This window comes from Eptatretus burgeri, chromosome 4, assembly GCF_056783735.1.
Source record: "Eptatretus burgeri isolate ZD-2024b chromosome 4, Ebu_testis_v1, whole genome shotgun sequence".
Taxonomy (NCBI): Eukaryota; Metazoa; Chordata; class Myxini; order Myxiniformes; family Myxinidae; genus Eptatretus; species Eptatretus burgeri.
The window spans coordinates 41,758,360-41,779,661 of NC_140964.1; the positions used below are offsets into that span (position 1 = coordinate 41,758,360).

General features: G+C 43.9%; 1 protein-coding gene across 1 annotated transcript in view; it reads right to left on the reverse strand.

Moving 5' to 3' along the window:
- The window catches only part of LOC147027879 (FERM domain-containing protein 5-like), a 72,763-nt gene that overhangs the window by 14,296 nt on the left and 37,165 nt on the right, over positions 1 to 21,302 (reverse strand). The window contains exons 4-10 of the mRNA XM_085877602.1: positions 19,407 to 19,449; positions 13,761 to 13,839; positions 13,476 to 13,573; positions 10,249 to 10,372; positions 9,898 to 9,985; positions 2,571 to 2,659; positions 118 to 184 (exon numbers count right to left, since the gene is read on the reverse strand). Coding sequence (XP_085733728.1) covers positions 118 to 184; positions 2,571 to 2,659; positions 9,898 to 9,985; positions 10,249 to 10,372; positions 13,476 to 13,573; positions 13,761 to 13,839; positions 19,407 to 19,449 — 588 coding nt within the window. The remainder of the gene's footprint in view (positions 1 to 117; positions 185 to 2,570; positions 2,660 to 9,897; positions 9,986 to 10,248; positions 10,373 to 13,475; positions 13,574 to 13,760; positions 13,840 to 19,406; positions 19,450 to 21,302) is intronic.

The following is a 21,302-nucleotide window of genomic DNA, read 5'->3' on the forward strand; positions in this document are numbered from 1 at the left end:
TTAAGTGAAAATTGTGTTATTTGAAAAAAGTGCAAGGGTGCCAATATTTTTGGCCACGACTGTAATTGCAAGTGCATGACTCCAATCATTCAAAGACAAAGACACATTCATCCTCACCTCCCTCTGCGCACAGCAGCTCAACCACAAAATTTTGCCTTCGTACTTAAATTTTCGTATCTCGACCCTGCGGGGAGGAGAGTGTGGGTGCAAGGAGAGAATACAAGTAAAACAGGCCTTGGTGTCAAATCAGTAGAAACTATCAAAATGTATTTTTAATTTGCAAATAAAACATCATCTCTCAAAACACGTCTCAAGTCGTTACCAAAACGTCCTCTTGCACTCTTTTAAGAATGTTACCTCTGAAATTTCCATCTGGACAAGAACAGTCTTTTAAAAGGTACCCACAATTTTCAAATACCGAGGATGACATCAAAACTAAAACAAAACCGAGACGTATTACTCGAGTTCTTGTAAATTTGCTCTTGGAAACTTGATCGCTCAGAGGTGCGATGTTTCCTTTTTAGCCCTTTGGGTACTATTCTCAACATGACTATAAACTCACGCGCTGGTGCTTCGCAAGCAGGACGTGACATCCAAACGTGTGCCTTGTGTTCGGGTGGGATGTTAAGCTGGGGACCCCGTTTGTCAGCATCGATTCCCGGTGGATGTTTAAACGTCCCAGTCTTTAAATGAATAGCAGGTGAGTTATCAAAGGCACCCTGACCCAAATTCAAAATGCCTCCCTGAACCAGCTCAGACCTGGCGAGCCGGTTTGTGAAAGACTCGGGCCAGCAATATATGCTCTCTGAACCCCTGACCCCAACTCAATGGGGAAGGGTGTAACGAAGAAGGTCCTTGCAAGTAATAAAATGGAACATTCGTTTGTATTTATTTCTGTGTCAGTCGATCCTTTCTCCCCGGCACTCAGTCCAAACGGACAGGCCAGGTACGATACCTGAAAACAATAATGGTTGATAGATTGGGGCAATAAATAGACTGAAACAGCTGAAAGTAATTGTGCATACCAATCAATGTCGCACACATGGCTGATTGCACTGGGCCTATGAATAACCCAATCAAAATCAAAATCCACCACCAAATACTTTAACCTTCGCTTAACCCAACTGGCTTTGATATAATTGATGCATTGTGTTATTAATGCGGGGGTATCTAATTAGCTCTTCTGTCTTTTTTGCCCTCGGTACTTACATCATATAATGGAAGTAACTTGTTAACTTTTTTCCCCATTTTCTTCACAGCTTTTCTCTTCCAAACAAATAAACCTTTCCACTGTGATTTCAGATGCATCACATCATTCACTTGTAAAAAATGTCATCATCATTTATTACATAATCACTTGGTGATAGCCTCCTCCATAACACAACGTGATGTCACGCTGCACCTGTTGAGAACGCCATTATTAAATGACGATAATGTGAGGTGACGGTTGGGACTTGGCCACGGTACAACCACCTGCCTGCTTCTTTCTCGTGCGAACAATTATGTTTGCTGTGAATCATTAGCTATGCCTGGAGGCCTGCCAAAAGATGCTGGCAAGGCCTCTCGCCCGAAGGCTTCGATTACATCTAAAAATGAGGAGAAGAAGGTACAAGGTACTTTCAGGATTGTCACCCTAAGACCATACAATTCCCCAAGAGGAAGTGTGAAAAGCTCTTCTCGTGAGAACATGGCTCGGAACGCGTCCAAATTAACAGGATGGAGAATCAGACCGATTAATGGGTTTGTGTGTAACTTTTTTTCTTTTGCGAAAGGAACACGACAAATGGCAAGTTGTACAAATTTATCAATTTACCATTTAAATAAATAGCTGCCTATAAAAGCAATAGTTGCTAAAATGGACATGGAATTTTACATTGAAGAAAGTCCATCAATGTACAGTATATCCATTCTGGCTTATGGTGAATGCTATCTAATCCTGTTAATTCGTTACAGCTGGTGATTGGTTGTAATTTGCTGCTCTGCAAAATACTTGGTTATGCAAATAAGGGAAAGTCTAAAACATTGGAGAAAAAAAAAATGAACGATGTAATCCAATGACAAAATCGACAATGTCAAATCAAATCCATTTGATCGTTCGGCCTCATTTCTTGATGAAGATTTCTGAAAATAATCTTTGTAATGGTTTAAGTCTTAAATCAGACATTACGGTGGCTTATTGGTTAATGCATCCTCTTAGTCTAGAAGGTCAGCGGTTTGAGCCCGACCATGGCTGAGTTATATCTCAATACTTTAAAAATGGTATGTGCTGCTTCCTTACTTGATGCTCAACATCTAAAGAGGATAAAGCATGGGCAAACAGCCATAGGTTGGCAATCATAATCGCAGGCTTGTGAGCTTTAATGGCTAGCTCCTGCATTAAGGTTCCTTGTAAGAGAACTCGTATGTCATCTCACAACGTAAAAATGGAGGTAGTTTTGTTCCAGTTTTTGAGGGGATAGACTTGCAAAAAAGTGTACAATGGTCATGATATTGACAAAAAATGACCTCTGAAGGAACACTGACCATTCAAACACCTGATTTGGTTAAGAATTCGACAAAGATGATTGTACCAAGGAATGATATTCAGACTTTGATTGTCTTGAGAGATCTCAAAACCACTGGGTGTGAAACCCAAGGCCACCGTCACTCCAGACATGTCCTGGCAAGAAATTGAGATGATTAGAAACAACTGCAATCATCATCCTACATGGTTTATCAAAATATGTGCACTTCAACTGTTCATTTACAATCGTCCCAGCAATGTACCAGTTATCAATGATGTCATCATGATTCCTCAGTTATATTGGGTGGAGTTTAGAAAGCAATTCTTAACACAAACTAAAAACTAAATATTCCATCAATGCAACATCTACATGTATCGTAACATGGAAATTATTGGCACACGAGCTGTAAAGGGAAATGTTATCTTTGAAGCTTTGCATGCTGACTATGAAAGGGAATGAAGATTCCCAAGCTGTCCTTGCATGAAACAACCACAAGGCATGACGCGGTGATGCTGGTTCTGGTGCTGCTCGACGCTAGTCATGATGTCCTGACGATGGGTCCACCGCATCCTGGTACAGATACATAAACAAGTACTGCAGGTCTTCATTTGCAATGCCAAGCCCTGCAGGCTGCACAATAAGTTCCATTGAGCGAGGGGGCTCCTCCCATGCTTCATCCAAAAGCCCTTGCAGACTTCGCCTGACTTTATGGAGCTCGACCGGTTTATCGACAGTTATTTGCAAGAGTACCGTGTCGAGGGATGGCTAAACGACGTACCGAATGATGCCGACCCTGAGAGTCCTCCTCTCCCCGTATTGCAGGAAGAGCGGCCGACAGATAGTTTTATCAGCAATCGCTAATGCCATGAGAAGGGTCTGTGACACCTCTGGGACACTACAATACCAAACTTTCATTAATATAGGTGAGCAAACTCCACCCCTACTGAAAGTCAAGCAGGAAGGGCTTGAGCAGAGTAATATGGTGGCGCAAACTTCATGCTTCATGGTGGGTGAGTGGGATGACTTCGGGCAGAGTAATATAGCCACGCAAACGCCACTCCCTTTGGCAGATGAGCGGGACGACCCTGGTTATAGCAACATGGCCGCGCATATTCCGCTCCCTACGATGCAAGAACGGGACGGCCATGGGAAGAGCAACATCGCCGTGCGAACCCCTCCCCCCCCACACCCCCTCCCCTCAGCAGATGTGCGGGTCGGCCTTGAGCAAAGCTTTAAAATATTTGGTAATAGACAGCCAAGTTATCTAAGCTCACAGAAGGTGTACAGGGACAAGGTGGCCCCTTGGACGTGCCGCAGTCCAATTATTACATGAAAGTGCACAGCAGCAGCAGGACCATATGACGCAGAGCCCATCACAAAACTTAGCCGTATCCGGTTTTCAGCAGCCACCTTAAGTGGTGCCGGCACAGGTGATGACAATGATGGGCGGCCGGTCTCCACTGACTGCAGTGTTGACATTGACGGGGGCTCAGTGGCCACTGGCGGTACAGCCGGTGTTTGGTGGCCACCGGGTTTGGTGCCGACAACAGCGACGTGTGTTTGGTGGCCACCGGGATGGCCGCTTCAGCCATTATTCCCCCATGTTCCAAATGTAAGCTCACCAATACGAGCAAGCATTCTATTCAGTGCCGGTTATGTAATTCTTATTACCACTTCATCTGTTAAATTGTCGAGGCGTCAGGCAGCGATGCTTATGACCAATTGATCATGCCCTGCCTGTCTTGGGATTGCACTGAAGGCACCCCCCCCCCTCGGCTACCCTGGCCCAACCAATGGCCTTTTCCACCTTCTTATTGAGATGTAATAATTTTAGGGTACTCCGAAAAGTACCCAAGGGTGCTCGTATCCCTGTCACTGATGCTCTTGGCAAACTTCTCCGTGACATTGTCCTCGAGGACCCCCTAGGCCTGGTATCGCCTCCTTGATTTTTGTTACTTTGGCCTTAGGGTGCCCGATAAAGAGGTTCCAGATTCCCTCGATGTCTCATTGACTTCTAAAGTCAAGCGCCGAATGGCTGATTTTTTGGCAATGGACATCTTGCCACCACTTCCAGTTGTCCTTCCTGGCAACTCCACAATTAAGCCTCATACAGCCAATAACTCTCAACACATCAACAGAAGGATGAAAGCCAAATGTGTCAACATGGATATCAAGGGGGCCATCAGAGAGTTGGCATCCTGTGAGGGGCATGCCCCACAATCAGCCAAAATGGCCGAAGCTCTCAAAGCCAAAAACCCAGCTGCCCCGCCTGACCTCAACCCTACCGGCCGCGTCCGAAGGTGAATTAGCCACTCCGGTGGTTCTTTTCTGAGCATTCCGTCCGAATCGCAGTCAACCTTTTTCCATCTGGGTTGGCTGTGGGCCCTGATGGGCAAAGACCGGGACACCTTCAGGCTCCCTTGGGCAGGGAATATGCCGGGGCCCACTTACTCTCTTCTCTTACTCTGTGCATTAATGTGGTTCTGCAGGGAGAGGTTTCCGTAGCTGTGCGCCCTATTTTTTTTCAGCACAAATTAATTTGCTCCAACCAAGGTTGGTGGTATTCACCCAATCGCTGTGGGCAATACTTTGCGCCATCTCGTGACCAAAGCCGGAGTCCGATCTCTTTCTGACGATGTCGGGGCTGAGCTACATCCTGTCCAGTTGGGCTATTCAACTCAAGGTGGGTGTGAATCGGCTGCCCATGCTGCCAGACTTTATCTGAAAAATCCGCCTCCTAATCACGTCTTTCTTAAGATCAACATGCGTAATGCATTTAATTGCTTGAGGCATGACATTTTTTTTGTCTGAAGTATGAAGGTGCACCCCCAGCATCTGTCCACTCATCTGGCAGGCATACGCTAGGCCTTCTGATTTGTTCTATGACAAGGCCATTTATTCAGCAACTGGCATTCAACAGGGTGACCTCTTCAGATCAGGTCATTTTTCTCTGGGCATCAACCCAAGAGCCAGAGGGGTTCATTCAGAGCTCAATATATGGTACCTCGACGACGCATCATTTGGGGTCGAACACACGGAAGTGGTGGTTGACCTCCAGAATATCATTGCCCGGTTGACCAACATTGGCCTCGAGATCATTGGTGGAAAGTGTGAGCTGACCATCCTCCACCATGCATCGTTGGATGACTGTCCACTGAGGCCATATTTGAGGCAGTGCTCCCTGGTGTTAAGATTTTCTTGATCAATGACTGTACTCTTCTTGGTGCTCCGATCTCCCCGAGGCCTTCACCCAAGGCTATTATCGAGAAGCACGACAACTTGATCCGAATGGCTGGCCATCTGGAGCAATTTGACACACACAAAGCATTTGTGCTGCTCAAAAACTGTTTTGCCATGCCCAAGCTCATGTATATCTTGCGTGCGACCTCTTCCTATCTGAATGGTGCACAGCTCGGAGCTTTTGACCGCACCGTTTGCGAAACTATTAGTAAAATCTCTAATGTTGCTTTCAACGATTCTGCTTGGATGCAAGCTACACTCCCAATTAAGCAGGGAAGTCTGGGTTTCAGGAAGGCTTTTGACATTGCCCTCCCTGGCTTCATCTCATTGCTGGCAGTCCGCCCTTTAGTCGATGTCATTCTGTCCCGCAAAAGCAGTTTGGCGCAAACGGTAGAGTTGACAGTGGCGGTGTTGTCTCGGATTTCAGCCAATATCAGCATTTGTGAACCTGAAGGCCTGTCCCGGCTTAGCCAAAAAGCATGGGACATTGAGGCGGCAAGAGTGTCTTTTGTCAGCCTAATGAACAGTGCGGATCAGGTCACCAGAGCCCGTCTTTCGGCCGCAGCCACCAATAAAAGTGGGATGTGGCTTCATGCAGTCCCTGTTCCCTCTTTTGGAACACAGCTTGACCCCGAGTCATTACGGGTTGCGGTTGCACTACGAGTTGGAGTATCAGCCTGTGAACGGCATAAATGTCGATGCGACAGTATGATGAATACACTTGGATACCATGGTCTGTCATGCCGTTTCAGTGCTGGTTGATCTTAAATGATGTGGTCAAACATGCCCTTTATGGGCAGGAATACCAACTGTCCTGGAAACCCTTGGTGTAGACTTTGGTGAAAACACCCGCCCAGATGGCTTGACCATCATCCAATACAAGAATGGGAGAAGCCTATCTTGGGATTGCACTTGTGTCAACACTTTCGCCAAATCACACGTTTACAATACCAGTCTTAACAGCTGGAGCAGCTGCCACCAATGCGGAAGTTCTGAAACACAATAAATAAGCCAGCCTCAGCCAAACTTTTTTTTTTTTTTGTAAACCAAGTCAAGGCTCGTGCAAGAGCTAATGCACAGAAACATACAACAAGGCAGGAGACAAGAGGGGCAGGAATTTATTTGAACCAATCGCCATCGAAACAACCGGAATGTATGACTGATCCACGCCTAACATCATTAATGTTATCGGTTAGAAGGCTCGTTGCAACCACCGGTGATATAAGGCAACTAGTCTGGTTTAAGCAACGACTGAGCTTGGCCGCCCAGTGGGAAAATGCCATCAGTATTCTGGCTTCGGCGCGCGAAGAACAAAACCCTGCATTTATACCATTTTAAAGTCTGTTTTTTTCAGGTGGGTGTGGGGGTTCATTCATTCATTTTATGATTATTTTTTAATACTATATAAAAAAAACAAAAAAAAAACAAACAAAAAAACACAAGGCTGTGATGAATTTCTGCCTTAACATGTGCATTTTCTGTTAACTAGTTTAAACGGGTTACCTCAGTCCATCCTCATTTTACTGCCCTTGCTGAATTTGTTTTTCTTGCACACTGTGTTTTAAAATACATAATTCAGCCAATTTTTTTTTTGGGGGGGAGGGGGTGTTAATTTAATTGAAACAGGCATTCCTATCGATAAACAACCTCAGGGTGCTGTGTCTAACAGGAATGGAAGCAGCTTAGTAATTACGCAAGTTAAAGCCTCATTTTTCCTTCATGACTGTTATCGGTTCAACTGGAAAGGCACTCGGTGGCCTCCGCCAGGCTGAACAGTTTACGTTTTGTATCCCACTGATCGGCCGGATCTGCATCCAGACCTGAACAAAAATCGAATCAGCTTGTTCTTATAACCTACCCAACTCAACCACAAAGTTTTGTCATAATCCATCCAAAACGTTTTGAGACATGTTTTTTTCGTTTTTGGCCTGATTTCTCAATGGTCAAGAATCACTTAAATTCTTGGAGCTGGATCTTCACCAAAATCTAATCAGTTCATCCTTGTCACATACCCAACCTGTCCACCACGTTTCATCCGTCCACCTTTGGTGGTGGAGGTCATAACCATAGTGGGTTTATCAGTTGTGTAATTTACATTCCATTGTGAATGGTGAAGATGTCATAGTACGACTTGAAAATGATTAAAAAAATTTTTATAAAATTAATATTATTAATATTGGATATGGATTCAGAATAAAATATAACAAGTAGAGGTACATTCAAAGTACACCGCCCCCATGCCAAATAAATAAATAACAAATCCTCCAGCATGCGCCTTTGGCACCCAGCGATGCCACTGTGCAGCACATGGGGACGGAATTGGGAGGGAGCGCTGCACTTCTGAGGTGAATGCGTAAAAATGATACCTACTTGCCATGCAGCACATGGAGACAGAATTGGGAGGGAGCGGCGTACAATAATAATTGATTAATTAATTGCAATATTAAAATAAAGAAATAATAATCATAAAATAATTAAGAAATAATAGCATACCAAAACCAGCACCGTTTCATCCGAATCTGTAACTTTTTGTAAATTAAGTAATTAATCGAAAAATGAATAATTAATTGATTAATCAAAAAATTTAAAATACTGTTTTTGCCAAAGCACATCTTCACTTTTGTCCCCAAATTTCAGCTTCCTAGCTCAAAAGATGGCTGAGATATTGCCCAGACAAACAAGAAAGAAAGAAAGAAAACAAGAAAGCAAGAAAACAAACAAATGAAATTGCTTGTTGAGCAAGGAATTGCCAGAATAACTTTGTCATATCTCCATGATCTCTGAAAAAACAAAAACCTGGAAATCAATTTGGTTCTTATAAGTCGATAGTGCTACTGTTTATTGAGTTACAGCACTTCGTTTGGTCATGATCATAACTTGGAAGTCAATCGGACTTAAAATGGCATTTTTATCGCAATTTAAAAGTTTTGACCCAACCCCCCTGACATTCGACCCCCGACCGCTAAGAATGGTGTTGGTGTGACACCCCAATGAGACATATGGTTAGATGCAGAATTGGAAGATGCACATTTTGGATTTGGTTTGAAGTCGATACGACCATTTTAACGGACGTGATTGCGAAAATAAGAATTTCGGTTTTTCGGTGACCTAGACATTGACCTTTGACCTAGATTCACCAAAAACGACAAGTGTCGAAGTTGGACCAAGGCCGACGTCTGTACCCAGTTTGGTCATGATCGCTGAAATGGTGTGGCTGCTACAGGGTAAACAAACACACAAACAGACAGACAGACACACAGAATGACACACACACAACCGACCAACATAATTGCCGAAATCCGGCAATTAACAAACGGAGTAAAAACTGAGTACTCCCTTCCTTCGGTGCCAGGCGATGACATCATGCATCATCTGGATATGGAATTGTGAAAGAGCGGTGTACAACAAACCAAACGTCCCCTTCCCTTCCCAATATCTGTCTGTATTCATATCATTTGAATGAGGAAGAGGTTGGACACAAACCCATTCAACCAGTGCATTAGTTATCAACCGAGCAAGACATTACTGACGTTGAAAAAAAAAAAAAGATGTCATTTCTAACCATGGAAATGCATGCCATTTAGTTAATTGCTATTCTGAATTCACAAATAAATAAAAGGTGTTCTGTCCTCAAATTGGCAGCGAAACTTTACAATTATACCAAACTAATTAAAGTGACTCATCAACTTTGTTGTCGCAAAAGGTCTGCATTGGTTTTTTGGGGGTTTTTTTTTCCAAACACAGTCTCAAAACAAAACTGCTATGATTATATTTCTGAGTCTTAGACAAATGGCCATCTACAGACAAAAATTAATGCTTTGATCATGATTATATAGGTAAAAAAACACGTGTTTATGCCTGGCGTTGGCTTAATGGCTCGAGTGGTGGGATTGGGATCTGGGGGTCCTGAGTTCAAATCCCACTTAGCTGTTGAATTAATACCAGGTGGGGTTGGCTCTGCCTGTCATCCTTCTGAGGTCGGCAAAATAAGTGCCAGCATGCTGGTATCCTGTGTCGGAGTGGCAACCCGTCCAGGATTGTGTCCAATAGCCAAGGAGACTGCTTAGGCAGCACCAACGCTCTTCACAGAGTATGGTCCCAATGGATGGATGAAACACCTCTTTGCCTTGGACCAAAACCCAATCCTACATACCTTGCAGGGGTGGGGATAGAAGCCATAACGATCCAGCGTTTGAGCCCTTTGAAGCAAATAGTCTTCGGCTTCAGCCGGTGAGAAACCTCTGGAGGTGCGGAGAGGTTGGGGGGGGGGGGAATTGGGGTGGAGTAAATTGTCACGTCCTGACATCCCGTATCAAGACACAACGTTGATGGACATACTGATGACCAAAAATACAACAAAGCTAATCATTAAGCAAAATAAATGTTTCCGTAACAAAAACAACAAACATTGGAAATCATCTGAAGTCAACCAAGAGTAGTTTGTAACTTCCTTTGTATAACATCTGAAGCACAATGAGATCTGGACATCAAGTGACCGACCAACCGTAGCTGCAACATTTGTATCTGCTGTGACTCGAACTCCAAAGGTTGCGGTTGGGGAGGTAGAATGGCAAGGCGAGTAAGGCGTCCCTCACAAACTTCCCCAGATTCTCCATCTCCAATCTCCGCTAGAGTATAAAGATAGAAGTAAACAGCACTGCAGTTTTAAGAACAGCTATCAGCATCAAGTAGTCAATTCAACTCCAAAATGGGTTGATTTTTGTTGGTGTTTTTGTACACAACATTGAGGCTTATGAAAGAGCAAGGTTACAAAAGGAAACAAAATGACAGTGGGGTCACAGTTGGACACAAGTGAATGAACAAACAAGAAAAGAGGAGATGGGAAGGAAGGCAATAGGAAATTAAAAGCCTGGGAGTTGGGCGATGTTGGGCCACAGGCTCATCGATGGACTTGGTGTTCCAATGCTGGTGGTGTGGCAAAGGAGATTGACCAGGTGCGCGTTGATGGTCGCTGGAGGATGATCCAGAACTGCAGGGTCTACCGGAGTGCTCAGTTCCTCAATACTGACCACAGGCTTGTTGTAGCAACTCTAAAGCTGCACCTTAAATCCTGGAGAATGGTACCATCCCAGCCGAGGCTGTATGTTGGCAAGCTCAAAGATGAGAGTGTAGCTGAGGAGTTTGCGAACAGGCTGAGTGGGGATTTGGGGGCGTTTGGGTGCTTTGGGGCAATCTGAAGAGTTGTGAAGTGCCTTCAAGACCACCGTCCTTGATGTTGCAGGTGGATGTCTTGAAACTAACCTCGGGCAAAGAAGAATTTTGTCTCTTAAGGGACACTGAATACCATTGACCAGAGTCACAGAGCCAGGCTGAATGGCAGAGGTGAGTTGTTCTGAGAGCTGAGACGTAAAACTGTATGTGCACCAAGGGTGGACAAGGAGGTCTATGTGCGTGGAATCTGTGAGGTGGTACAGCATCACCTATGGTCAAGTGATTCTCGTCCTTCTTGCAGGGGAATTCATGCATTGCATTCCTCCAAGCCCATCCCTCAATGTACTGCTGTTAGAGTGGAGGGTGGTAGGCTCTTGGCAGAGGAGTCTGAAGTGAAGACATGTTGGGCCAGTTACTTTGAGTGGCTGTATCAAGATGATCCACCAGCTGTTGAGTTTGATGTCAGGGGTGTTTCTATCCCTATTGCTGACCCCCAATCAACTGTGATCCACCTTCATTTGGGGAAACACAGGCTGCGGTGAACTGGTTGAAATGGGGTCAAGCCTGAGGGATTTGTGGCATCCATGCTGAACTTCTCAAGGCTGGTGGTTCGGAGACCGGATAGTGGTGAGATCATGGGGGGTGGTTACAACTGCAGTGCATCTGTTGGGAATGTCAAGATCTCTGAACTTAATTTCACAGATGATGCAATCATCTTTGTGGAGACGCTGGATATCCTTTTGGGGGCTTTCGAGGTGCTGAATGAGGATTTGGAGCAGCTGGGATTACGGGTTTCCTGTGTCAAAACTCAGAAACAGGCTTTCAATGGCATCTTGTCTGTACCCGTTTGTGGCGAGGATGTTGAGGTCACAGAGATTCACTTACCTTGTCAGTGATATTCATGTCTCTGCTGGCTGTGAGTCAGAGGTCAATAGACGTCTGGGTCAGGCCTGGGGAGTCATGGATTCACTGGATCATGGGGTGTGGCGCTGCTGGTACCTCTGCGGGAGGACGAAAGTCCGAGTATTCAGGTCCTTGGTGCTTCCAGTCTTGCTCTCTGGATGTGAGACTTGGACTCTGACCAGGGATCTGAGATGGTGGCATTTCATTTGGCGAATCCTTGGCTATCGCTGGTGAGACTTTGTGTCCAACGAGCAGTAACTGAGAGAGACTTAAATGAGATTTGTTACCTACGTAGTCCATGAGCGTCAGGTGCAGCTGTATGGACATGTGGCTCGTTTTCCTGACGCTGATCCTGCTCACCAGATTCTCTCAGCAAGGGAGCCTCATGAGTGGAGGAAGCCAATGGGCTGACCACATGCCTCGTGGTTGCAGCAGATTGATCAGCACTTCAAGTCGTTGGGGATGGGACAGGCATCTGCCTGGGGGATGGCCAGACGGAGGCCCCTGGAGTCCCAGCGGAAAGTGGACGTGTCGACGTGCTGCTCTGGCGCATGCTCCCATACCTGACCTGACCTGACCTACATGGAGAAAATTAAAAACTCCAATATTTTTAAATGTAAAAGTTTATTTATTTTTATTCCATCGATTTCACAACATCCCTGGCTAAATATCATCATGACATCAGCAGAAAGTAAAATAAAACTGAATCCAGCTTAACAGCTGACCAGTATTTTGGGGATAAAAAAAATGTAAACTTTGGAATATTTTTACTTTTTGTACACAAATTCAAGGCTCATGGAAGAGAGTGAGAATACAGTGGGAAGTGGGGAAATACAGCTACAGCAGAGTGGAGGGACATTTTGAGGAAGAATGGCAGCAAGGGGAGGGCGAGGAGGACAAGGGGCAGAATGGAAAGGGCAGATAGTGCATGACCTGAACAGAGGTGGGGAGAAAACAGAAAGGCCACAAAGCTGTCCTTAATGCATGAGTAACAGACCCAGAGATTCAGCTTAGTCAGGGGATATTTCAATGACATTGATTTCAATGACCCTGGTCTCCATGGAATCAAGATGTGAAAAGTGTAATCCAGGATTGCAGAGGAGAGCAGTTCTCCATTGAGATGCAGATTAAGGGCTTGTACATTTGGATTTGTCAACAAAATTTTGTCAAGATGGAGGATGCCCAGTCAGTGGCTGGCTTTGGAGGCAAGTCTCAATTTACAGAAATATGGCACTTCTGCAATTTAAATCCAATGCTTGGTATGGGAGTGACGTCCAAAAACACTTTTGTGACTCCTGACCCTTATTTGATCCCCATAAAATACAAATTCAAGTATGGCACAAACAATGTTGAAAATGAGCACAAGGAAGACATTTTCTGCATTTCATTAGAAATCTCACCGGTGCAGAAGTTTATAAAGTTCATGGTTGGACAACACATGCTCCGCAGAACACAGTTACATGTTTGCTGAAAGCTGTTACACTTTTACAAAGAATGTCTTGGCATGATTTGAAATATAACTTGAAGGATCCAGTTTGTGTTTCTGCACCAGTATATATATATATATATATATATATATATATATATATATATATATATATATATATATATATATATATATATATATATCTTTCACATACTTTCTACTAAACTAACCTTGCAGTATGCAAGCAGCCATGTAAGCCAGGTGTGATGGCCTGGCTTGTAATCTTTCCATCCAAATATCTCTCTTTATCTGCAGGTAGATTAGGTACCTGTGGATACAAATGACATGGAAGATCAAAGCAAAGAATGTATCAAGCAATTAATTATTCCATGGAAGAAGGCAAGATAATAAAATGAAGACAATTTCAAGGAGCATAAATGAAAGAAAGAGAAACTTCAGAAGCGTGATGGCGAGTGGGTTTTTGGTGAGGATGGAGCAGCTGGTCAGAAGAACACCTTGTCAGTGCCTCTTTCAAGCGGAGTGGTTCTGGGGGGTAAAACTTCACTCGAAAGCTCAGCGAGTAGGGAAATGGGCCTGCAAGGCCACAGCATGATACAGAGGGAAATGTGTAGTACAAAACAATGCTACATGAACCCTCCTTCAACCCCATTGCAGAAAAATTGCATCAGCTTTTACACACCTTTGATTTATCCACAAATTACTCACAATAGTCAATTATACCATTCACTGTGATGACAAGTGATGTGAATCGGTTTCAAGATTTATTTTTCTGCACAATAAATAAGTAAACTAGAAAGTTCAGAGAACCCTTACCCCACGCAGTCTTGAGAAACAAGGATATGGGTGGGGTCTGTGAGCGGCAAATTTGATTGGTCATGACGATGTAAAATGCCGTAATATTTTTTTATCCAAGTACTGCTAAATGGAAGGGTTTTTAAAGTGCTAAAAAGACTGTGTTCTAGTGTTAAAGTGTATAATTCAAATGAAATTAAATAATGATTTTAATTGTTCCAGGAAAAATAAAATTGGGAAGTTTACCGCCGTTGATGCTGTTCGCGTCCACTAGAGGCTGGGGTAGTCTACAGTAGTGTACATCCAGACGGGCAATAAACAGAGTTACGGCAACCCTCACAACTCTACGTGTCTCACTGCTCTCCGGACATTACATTGGCGATGAGGCTGTTTCGGATCGACACGTGCAGAGTGCCTGGTTTTCCTCGGTATTGACTTTGAGTCGTTTGCCGAAGCAACACCTTATGTAATATTGTTAGAGTTGTGTGGGTAGATGAAGGAATTTCATCAGAAAGTTAGGAATGAATGGAGTTGTTTGGTCTGTGGACACGTAGGAGAAACCTCAATGCAAGTTAAGTTGGAAAACTGAGCTTAAGTGTGACCTGTCACCACACAGGGGGTGGGGTGGGGGGGGGGTAGTGGTGGTGTAAATTACATAAGGATCAAGGATAATTTACCCCAGTATGTGATTGCCCCCCTGTGACCTATTCCCAACGTTTTTTGCATTTACAAGCCAGCCATGGAGTTGTGTTTTTATAACAACAAGCGAGCCAGGCGTTCCAAGCAAGCAGAGGCTCCGCCTTCCCGCATTTCATTCGAGCAAGCCACGCCCAGAGGTGGAAGAAGGGTGAGGTTCGCAGTAGTAGTTGTGAGAAACATGGCTAGGATGGAGGATATTGCTTTGCTCTCCTCTTGGCATGATGAAATGGCAGCGTGATTCTCGTGTCATGCTGTGAATTGGCTCACGTACTGAGCAAGATGCTGGCCATCGACTATTGGCTGATTGTGAGAGATGGACCGCGAAGCCTCGTGTATGTCACCGAAGAGAGCGGTGCCATTCTGCAGAGAGCGTATCGGCAAGCGCGATCGACGAGGAGGCCGTGCGGCGGTCTCCGATCCTTGGCGTTGAGTGCCACATCACAAATTTCCTCACGTGCATTTCCTGTCCAGAGAGTGGCTCGGCACCATTTTGGGCGCATCTGCCCTTGCAGGGCAAAGCGCATCGATCGCAAAGTTCAGTAAAGACCATCTCTGGACCAAGCTAAGTGCCAGAATAAAGGGAGGTTTTTCTTTCATTTTGTTTTCCCCTTGTCTGTATGCAAGTCTGGGTGTCAAGATGCCTTGACTTTACGCTTAGTTCACCTCACGTATTATTACATTTTGAATTATTGTCCCTTGTAAATATTTGTCTATTTTCATTAAATCCATATTTATTTTAAGTTGCTGTGTGTATGTATTTGTCGTGGGGTTCGAGTATAAACCCCTTGATCTGTGCATTCATCTGTGCCTCCGTCGCTCCGCTGGTGCCGCAAATGCCACTCCTGCACACGCGATGATCTCTGAGGATCACGTGTCTGCCTCTTTTAGGAAAACCACTCGGCAATCCGGGCTGTCGGTGTTAACCGCCTGCCCACCACAATTTGGGTCGGGGATTAACCATAACTGCCAGACCCGTGACAATATGTTACATTAGTTTTTCATGCCTGTTGTTTGTGTTCTTTACAACGTCGTGAAAAAACAGAAAGTTTCCAGTTTGTAATGATTTTCAATTTTGTTTGATTGCCAGACAGGCAGACAAACTAAACCAATTATCTCACTCCTCTCTGCACATGCACAATCAGGCCAAACTCAGAGCCAACGTATTGTTAAACTATAGGTTCGTTTTTCCAATTAATGTTCAAAATATAACATGCAATTGAAATCAAGTAGTTCCTTAAGCCTGGTGTTGGCTTAGCAGCTGGGGTGGCTGGCTTGGATCTTAGGGTCCTGAGTTTGAGCCCCGTTGGCTGCTGAATCAACACCAGGTGGGGTTGACTCAGCCTGTCATCCTTCTGAGGTCAGCGAAATGAGTACCAGTGTACTGGTATTGCACAGCATCAGCAGCACAGCCATGCCCCAACAAAATTATAGCTACCCGGCAACCAAGCTGCCATACGCAAGAAGATGAAGAAGCAGAAGTAGTTCCTTGATCATAAACTGATGTTTGTGAACAGACAAACAGACAAAGTGAACCAATTGTCTAATCCCGCTTCGCACGCGTGGGGTAATAAGAGTTCCATTACAAGGAATTTCAAGGCAGGAGGAAGATTTGGCTCATCAAAACCTGCACTGTGGTTGTTTTTCCATGCTGTATTCCTTTTAAATGCTCAGCGTCAAGTAAGGAAGCAGCAGGTACTATTTTTTAAGTACTCGGTATGACACGGCTGACATCAGGTTCGAACCGCCGACCTCCCAGACGCAGAACAGACACTCCAACCACTACACTGCCGAGTCCGTTCGTATTTCTGGCTATTAACTTGTTTCTTTCCTAACCTATGCTTTGTAAAGGTGTTACCAGCATAAGGTGTGCATACACATCGACCCATCCAAAACTGATCATGCAAATTACGTTATGGTTCAATTACGTATGCATCACAAGCACAACAGCAGTGTTTACTTTTGACCTTTGTATTGAGTGATTGTAAAACACATACAGTATATCTATTCTGAGCACGAATGAATATTACCGAAATGCCTATCCCTGCAGAACTATCTATAAATATGAAAACTATCAGTCTGCAAACAAACAATCAAAAGTGAGTTAAATAAATATATTACATATGCAAGGGAAGAGAGGGATTGAGGAAAAAAAGAACAAGAAAAATATGTCGTGCAGAGCACGATATGTGCAGAATCCACCCCCCCCCCCTCACCCCCTCTCAAAAGGTTGCCATTTCATTATGATTAAAATTGACAATCTTAATCAAATTAATCGTATTTGAGGATCGGATGAAAATTGATTATTTTTCAGATTGGAATTGATTGTAGAAGTTTGACCTTGAGTTGACCTTTGACCTCAAAAATAGTTGGTTTTCAAATTTAGTGATGAATTATGCTGCTCAATTTTCAGGTTAATCAGATCAAAATTGACGATTTGTCAGATGAAATTTGATTTTAGAAGTTTGACCTTGAGTTGACCTTTGACTTTTTGACCTCAAAATTACTTTCACAATTCAGTGATGACCTATGCAAATACTGTTCAACTTTCCAGTTAATAGGATGTAAATTGACGATTTTTCAGATAAAAATTGATTTTAGATATTTAACCTGAAGATGACCTTTGACCTTTGACCTCAAAATGAATAGGCTTCTCAGTTCAGACTACCTCGACAACTTGGTAAAGTTTCATGATGATCAGTTTGGAATTGTGACCTGTATGTGATAAAAAGACAGACAGACAGACAGACAGACAGACAGACAGAATGAAAAAAAAAATCACTCAGAGCGACACTTGGCAAAACAGCACAAAGTAGAATGGCACTCGGTAGCTCGCATACCTCTGCCAGGTGGAACAGTTTACGTTTTGTATCCCACTGATGGGCTGGATCTGAACCAAAATCTAATTCGCTTGTTCTTGTCACCTAATCAACTCATCCACTATATATATGTATATGTATATATATATATATATATATATATATATATATATATATATATATATATATGTATATATATATATATATACACACACACACACACACACACACACACACACACACACACACACACACACACACACACACACACACACACACACACACACACACACACACACACACACACACACGCACACGCACGCACGCACATAGTTTTTGGCCCAATCTATCAATTTTAGAAGTGAGGCCTGTGTTGACCTTCTGACCTCAAAAATAATAAGTGGTTGACTAAAGTGACCTGATATTGAAATCCTCTTCAAATGTCAAGTTCATAGGATTAAAAAATTGAGGATTTTAGAAATTAGGCCTGTGTCGACCTTTTGGTCTATGTTGACCTTTTGGCCTATGTTGACCACAAAATTAATAGGTGGTTGAATTCAGTGGCCTGACATGCAAATGCTTTTCAAATTTCAAGTCAATTGGATGAAAATTGAGGATTTAAAAAAATTTGGCCCAATTTGACACAAATTGGCCTTTTAGCCGAAGTTGGTCTCAAAAATAATTGGTGTTTGAATTAATTGACCTGATATGCAAATGGTCTTCAAATTTCAATTAAATCGGATGAAAATTGAAAATTTTAGAAACAATTATAAAATGTGGTCTATTGTTGGGTTGACCTCACGGCCTATGTTGACCTTTTGACCTAAGTTAACCTTAAAAGTAATAGGTGGTTGAATTAATTGACCTGATATGCAAAGGATTGGATATTATTAGATGTAGATTTGGGTTGAAAAGAGTATAGATGTAAGTATTAGATGCAGAAATGGGTTGAAAAGAACGCGTTGCATGTGTCCTGTATGACGGGGGCGAGGTTGTTTGTTTGCTTTTGTAGGGTGTGGCTGCAGTTTTTACAGGCGGCCGTCTGAGTGCAGTGCCTGCTTTGATTTATTTCAGGAATAAGAGGAAAAGAGTAGGAATGAAGTCAGATATATAATAATCAGACCTAACTATAAGAGTCACACAATGCACTTCGTCCCGTTTGACTGATTTGACATGAGGGGAAGGTCTAACTGTACGTATATTAATAAAATAACTGTCTGGGGACCACTGTATAATGGATGCCATTGCCTTGGAGGCATGCGGTTTCCAGAACCACAACAATATACATGCAGATGATGCCCTCCCTCCCCTACCTCTCCCAGGCCATTCCTCCACTAAGATATCATTCGTCTAAGATATCAACAAGATATCATTCGCATGTAAAAACAATAATGTGAAAACACAATAAGAACCCCATTACTTGTCTTGACATGCATGTCCAGCTGAGAGCATTCATCGATCTCTCTAACAACGTGTGGTGCGTTCAATGCCAAACTTGACTCATCACAACCTCCAGAACTCAAAATGAGCCTCACAAAGAATTGCAATCCCATTTACGTCAGAGAATCATCATACTTCTTTGTTACCCATCAATTGGAGGCATTACACAATGTTGGACAAGGATAGGCCAAAATGGATGGCTTTTATGAATTTGCTTGTACATTCATCAGGCAGACGGGGTTGCACCAAGGTGCAAGATTTAGGAGAGGAGATGAGGAAAAAAATATTTCCACAACTCATATTAAGATCCCATCATGACTTGAAGGTGTGTAGGTGGGTGGTGGGTAATGAGTGATAAATTGCATCACATATCCTTTGATCCTGCAGCCTCACCTTTTAACTGTTTTCCAATAGGTTTGTTGGTGTCCAACCAACACTGCAATACAAAAAGCGTGAAGGTTGAGAGGTTCAGTAGTTGTACAACAGGCATACTAGAATAAAGTTCAGCATGCTAGAATTCAGAATATTTACAAAAGGTCATGCTTATAAGGCTGGTCTTTAAGTTAGACAAAGCAATTAAATTATATAGTGATGATGATTTCTATTGTCTCATGTCTGAGACCGAGTGAGTCTCTTCAACGTTTGCCAGCTTCGGCCATCTTGAGTAGCATTGTGTCGGTTCATAGATTGGTTCCACCCAGTAACTCGATATGATCGAACCATCTGCCTCTTGGATGCCCTTTTCTTCTTTTTCACTATACACTTTCTCAACCCAATATGTATGCAAATCTTTTCCAAAATGTTGCCATCTCTTCAGCAAATTTGGCCAAAGTATGATGAGGAATGCCTATGTTTGTAATAATAATATAATGTGGGGGTGAGGTGTTCTTGATGACGTGGCGGCGAGGGGTTTTGAACGACGTGGTGGCGAGGTGTTTTGAGCGACGTGGTGGCGAGGTGTTTTGAGCGACGTGGTGGCGAGGTGTTTTGAGTGACGTGGCGGTGAGGGGTTTTGAGCGAGCAAATTCAGCAAATTTGGCCAAAGTATGATGAGGAATGCCTGTGTTTTTAATAATAATATTGTTACGGAAATGGCCCTTAATGGACTACTAAATATATGATTAACTCAGTTCCCCCATTGAATGCATGTATAGCTAGGTTGTGTGGTAAAAGGGACGTTATATGTGTGTCGGGAGGTGTAAGAGACTGTTTTTATGTTCGTACAGTGGTGGTGAAACAAGACCTCCCTCGTATTCCTACCCCATCCCGGGATAGGCCCCTCCCAGTCGGCTGAGGGGGGTGTGGCCTGGAGAGGGTGTTGCTCGAGGGAGGAAGTGACGCGAAGGGGGAGGAGTTGTCGGCTTCCACGAGAGAGGCGTGCTCGTGGAACGAGCGAAAGAGAAACGCAAAAAAAAAAGGTTCGGAGTGTGGAAACAGTTGCTCTCAAGGCGCGCACGTGTTTTGGAAGCGAGCAAACGAAGGAGGAACAGTGTGGAATCTGCCGGTACAAAAACGGCAGTCGGTTTTGAGAGGCTGCCTGCACATGGAGTCGACGATCGACTCGTACGGGGAGGTGATCGACAGGTTCGGCCGGCGTCTGGCCGCGGAGCCTCCGTACTTACTCACCTCACCACTCGACATTTGTCGATCCGCCTGCGGAGTTCAGCACCTCGACTTGGGCCTTGTCTGGAGAACAGGCCAGGCCTGGATTTGTATGCTGGACCGTGAGAGAGATCAGCTGAGGCCCATCATCGACCTTACGTGGGGTCAGAGGGTGCGGAGACCGCGTGCAGTGCGAAAGGGGCAAAGGGAGGACGAGCTCCATTTTCGACACACGGCACGTTCAAGCGGGAGCTCGAATCCGTGGACATTCGCCTGTTGCGAGCGACATTCGTGCTCTTGACACTGTCCTCTCGTCCATGAAACCTCACCAAGTACTCTGTCTTGTCTTGCATGCATGCTGTTTGCCTTTGTCTGCACGTTGTTTAAGGCATATTTCGGTAGCGACCCCCTCGAAACCTGTAGGCCATGGTTCCCTAGTTAAGAACGGGTTGAGGATTGTTAATAAAAACATTGTTGTGAATTTTGCTTGTATTGTGATCCCCGATGTTCCCCAATAAATCTGGTTAATTCGTATGAAGTTGCCACTCTGGATTAATTCGTGTCACGTCGAGGAACGATCCGTTCGATTGGCATACAACACCAAAAATGGTTACAGACTGGCAGAAAACGCTCGGCATCTGACGCAACCAGTCTGTAAACAGGGGTTCTATTTCCCCAACTGGCAAG